The 4,212-nt window shown below is 55.2% G+C and overlaps 1 protein-coding gene across 1 annotated transcript; it reads left to right on the top strand.

Annotated features, from left to right (window-relative positions):
- Positions 1 to 221: 221 nt before the first annotated feature.
- On the top strand, positions 222 to 3,747 carry LOC138799111 (calphotin-like). The gene is made up of 4 exons (XM_069979902.1): positions 222 to 351; positions 1,137 to 1,382; positions 1,930 to 2,629; positions 2,892 to 3,747. The coding sequence occupies exons 1-4, from the start codon at positions 222 to 224 to the stop codon at positions 3,745 to 3,747; spliced, it is 1,932 nt and encodes a 643-aa protein (XP_069836003.1).
- Positions 3,748 to 4,212: the final 465 nt, after the last annotated feature.

The following is a 4,212-nucleotide window of genomic DNA, read 5'->3' as shown; positions in this document are numbered from 1 at the left end:
GTTGGGATCCAGTGGCCCCTTCAGTGCTGATCATTGTAGGTTGTGGATCCGGTGGCCCTCCAGTGCTGATCATTGGTGGTGTGGATCCAGTGGCCCACTCAAAGTGCTGATCATTGTGGTTGTGCAGTCGTGGCCCCTCCAGTGCTGATCATGTGGTTGTGGATCCAGTGGCCCTCCAGTGCTGATAATTGGTGCGTTGTTGATCCGGTGGCCCCTCAGTGATGATCATTGTGGTGGTGGATCCAGTGGACCCTCCAGTGCTGATCATTGTGGTTGTGGATCCGGTGGCCCCTCCAGTGCTGATCATTGTGGTTGTGGATCCAGTGGCCCCCTCCAGGGCTCATCATTGTGGTTGGGATCGGTGGCCTCTATGGTGCCTGATCATATTGTGGTTGTTGATCCGGTGGCCCCTCCAGTGCTGATCATTGTGGTTGTGGATCCAGTGGCCCCTACAGTGCTGATCATTGTGGTTGTGGATCCAGTGGCCCCTCCAGTGCTGATCATTGTGGTTGTAGATCCGGTGGCCCCTCCAGTGCTGATCATTGTGGTTGTGGATCCAGTGGCCCCTCCAGTGCTGATCATTGTGGTTTTGGATCCAGTGGCCCCTCCAGTGCTGATCATTGTGGTTGTGGATCCAGTGCCCCTCCAGTGCGATCATTGTGGTTTAGATACGGTGGCCCCCTGTGCTGATCATTGTGGTTGTGGATCAGTGGCCCTTCCAGTGCTGATCATTGTGGTTGTGGATCCAGTGGCCCCTCCAGTGCTGATCATTGTGGTGTTGATCCGGTGGCCCTCCAGTGCTGATCATTGTGGTTGTGGATCCAGTGGCCCCTCCAGTGCTGATCATTGTGGTTGTGGATCCGGTGGCCCCTCTGGTGATGATCATTGTGGTTGTGGATCCAGTGGCCCCTCTGGTGATGATCATTGTGGTTGTGGATCCAGTGGCCCCTCCAGTGCTGATCATTGTGGTTGTTGATCCGGTGGCCCCTCCAGTGCTGATCATTGTGGTTGTGGATCCAGTGCCCCTCCAGTGCTGATCATTGTGGTTGTGGATCCAGTGGCCCCTCCAGTGCTGATCATTGTGGTTGTGCAGTCGTTGGCCCCTCCAGTGCTGATCATTGTGGTTGTGGATCCAGTGGCCCCTCCAGTGCTGATCATTGTGGTTGTGGATCCAGTGGCCCCTCCAGTGCTGATCATTGTGGTTGTAGATACGGTGGCCCCTCTGGTGCTGATCATTGTGGTTGTTGATCCGGTGGCCCCTCCAGTGCTGATCATTGTGGTTGTGGATCCAGTGGCCCCTCCAGTGCTGATCATTGTGGTTGTGGATCCGGTGGCCCCTCTGGTGCTGATCACTTGTGGTTGTGGATCCAGTGGCCCTCTGGGTGATGATCATTGTGGTTGTGGATCAGTGGCCCCTCCAGTGCTGATCATTGTGGTTGTGGATCCGGTGGCCTTCTCAGTGCTGATAATTGTGGTTGTGGATCCAGTGCCCCTCCAGTGCTGATCATTGTGGTTGTGGATCCAGTGGCCCCCTCCAGTGCTGATCATTGTGGTTGTAGATCGGTGGCCCACTCTGGTCGATGATCATTGTGGTTTGTGGATCCAGTGGCCCCTCCAGTGCATGATCATTGTGGTTGTGGATCAGGTGCCTCTCCATTGCTGATCATTGTGGTGTGGATCCAGTGGCCCCTCTGGTGATGATCATTGTGGTTGTGGATCCGGTGGCCTCTCCAGTGCTGATCATTGTGGTTGTGGATCCAGTGGCCCCTCTGGTGATGATCATTGTGGTTGTGGATCCAGTGGCCCCTCCAGTGCTGATCATTGTGGTTGTGGATCCAGTGGCCCCTCCAGTGCTGATCATTGTGGTTGTTGATCCGGTGGCCCCTCCAGTGCTGATCATTGTGGTTGTTGATCCGGTGGCCCCTCCAGTGCTGATCATTGTGGTTGTGGATCCAGTGGCCCCTCCAGTGCTGATCATTGTGGTTGTAGATCCGGTGGCCCCTCTGGTGATGATCATTGTGGTTGTGGATCCAGTGGCCCCTCCAGTGCTGATCATTGTGGTTGTGGATCCGGTGGCCTCTCTGGTGCTGATCATTGTGGTTGTGGATCCAGTGGCCCCTCCAGTGCTGATCATTGTGGTTGTGAATCCGGTGGCCCCTCGAGTGCTGATCATTGTGGTTGTTGATCCGTTTGCCCCTCTGGTGCTGATCATTGTGGTTGTGGATCCAGTGGTCCCTCGAGTGCTGATCATTGTGGTTGTGGATCCGGTGGCCCCTCGAGTGCTGATCATTGTGGTTGTTGATCCGTTTGCCCCTCTGGTGCTGATCATTGTGGTTGTGGATCCAGTGGCCCCTCCAGTGTTGATCATTGTGGTTGTGGATCCGTTTGCCCCTCTGGTGCTGATCATTGTGGTTGTGGATCCGGTGGCCCCTCCAGTGCTGATCATTGTGGTTGTTGATCCGTTTGCCCCTCTGGTGCTGATCATTGTGGTTGTGGATCCAGTGGCCCCTCCAGTGCTGATCATTGTGGTTGTGGATCCAGTGGCCCCTCCAGTGCTGATCATTGTGGTTGTGGATCCGGTGGCCTCTCTGGTGCTGATCATTGTGGTTGTGGATCCAGTGCCCCTCCAGTGCTGATCATTGTGGTTGTGGATCCGGTGGCCCCTCTGGTGCTGATCATTGTGGTTGTGGATCCAGTGGCCCCTCCAGTGCTGATCATTGTGGTTGTTGATCCGTTTGCCCCTCTGGTGCTGATCATTGTGGTTGTGGATCCAGTGGTCCCTCGAGTGCTGATCATTGTGGTTGTTGATCCGTTTGCCCCTCTGGTGCTGATCATTGTGGTTGTGGATCCGGTGGCCTCTCTGGTGCTGATCATTGTGGTTGTGGATCCAGTGCCCCTCCAGTGCTGATCATTGTGGTTGTGGATCCGGTGGCCCCTCCAGTGCTGATCATTGTGGTTGTTGATCCGTTTGCCCCTCTGGTGCTGATCATTGTGGTTGTGGATCCGGTGGCCCCTCCAGTGCTGATCATTGTGGTTGTTGATCCGGTGGCCCCTCCAGTGCTGATCATTGTGGTTGTGGATCCAGTGGCCCCTCCAGTGCTGATCATTGTGGTTGTTGATCCGTTTGCCCCTCTGGTGCTGATCATTGTGGTTGTGGATCTGTTGGCCCCTCTGGTGCTGATCATTGTGGTTGTTGATCCGTTGGCCCCTCCAGTGTTGATCATTGTGGTTGTGGATCCGGTGGCCTCTCTGGTGCTGATCATTGTGGTTGTTGATCCGTTGGCCCCTCCAGTGTTGATCATTGTGGTTGTTGATCCGGTGGCCCCTCCAGTGCTGCTGATTGTGGTTGTGGATCCGGTGGCCCCTCCAGTGCTGATCATAGTGGTTGTGGATCCGGTGGCCTCTCTGGTGCTGATCATTGTGGTTGTGGATCCGGTGGCCCCTCCAGTGCTGATCATTGTGGTTGTTGATCCGTTGGCCCCTCCAGTGTTGATCATTGTAGTTGTGGATCCGGTGGCCTCTCTGGTGCTGATCATTGTGGTTGTTGATCCGTTGGCCCCTCCAGTGTTGATCATTGTGGTTGTTGATCCGGTGGCCCCTGCAGTGCTGCTGATTGTGGTTGTGGATCCGGTGGCCCCTCCAGTGCTGATCATAGTGGTTGTGGATCCGGTGGCCTCTCTGGTGCTGATCATTGTGGTTGTGGATCCGGTGGCCTCTCTGGTGCTGATTAATGAAGGCCCGGACTGAAAATCTGGTGGACAGCGCAAATGCCTGGTGGGCTGTCCAGGTGGCCAGTCCGCGGTATTAAAGATGAACTGGTAACGCCACGGCCACCCACCACCACGCTGCTAATCGTGGGCTGAGGGCCGCTGCCCAGACTTGGTCATTACTCAACAGCGGGCATCTCCCTAAGTCCGACGGTGGTCCTCAGCCCCCAATTAGCAGTGTGGCAGTGGGCGCAAAGTATTTAGACAAAAGATCCCGCCCCACTGCAAACGTCAGTGGGCGGTGTATCGTATTGCGATATCCCGAACGGGTACAATCCAATAGTGACCTGTTGTCAGCGTTCCCGCCCCTAAACAGCAATAAGGCGACAGATATTACTGCCAGTATGAGGGGAAAGCCGGTCCCGCGATATCTTCCTATATCTCATACAAAGGATACTGTGCGCACACACGTTAACCCCTTCATCCCTAAAAATGGAATGGATGT

The sequence above is a fragment of the Dendropsophus ebraccatus genome, chromosome 8 (assembly GCF_027789765.1).
Source record: "Dendropsophus ebraccatus isolate aDenEbr1 chromosome 8, aDenEbr1.pat, whole genome shotgun sequence".
Taxonomy (NCBI): domain Eukaryota; kingdom Metazoa; phylum Chordata; class Amphibia; order Anura; family Hylidae; genus Dendropsophus; species Dendropsophus ebraccatus.
Note: the sequence above shows the minus strand (reverse complement) of the source record. Positions and strands in the feature narration are given on the sequence as shown.

Bases quoted from the DNA above. Each gene is read 5' to 3' on its own strand.
- LOC138799111 (XM_069979902.1), top strand. From the start codon at position 222: ATGATCATTGTGGTGGTGGATCCAGTGGACCCTCCAGTGCTGATCATT. The intron at 352-1,136 runs GTTGGGATCGGT...TTGTGGATCCAG, and splicing joins CTCCAGGGCTCATCATTGTG to TGGCCCCTCCAGTGCTGATC. The intron at 2,630-2,891 runs GTGCTGATCATT...TTGTGGATCCAG, and splicing joins GTGGATCCAGTGCCCCTCCA to TGCCCCTCCAGTGCTGATCA.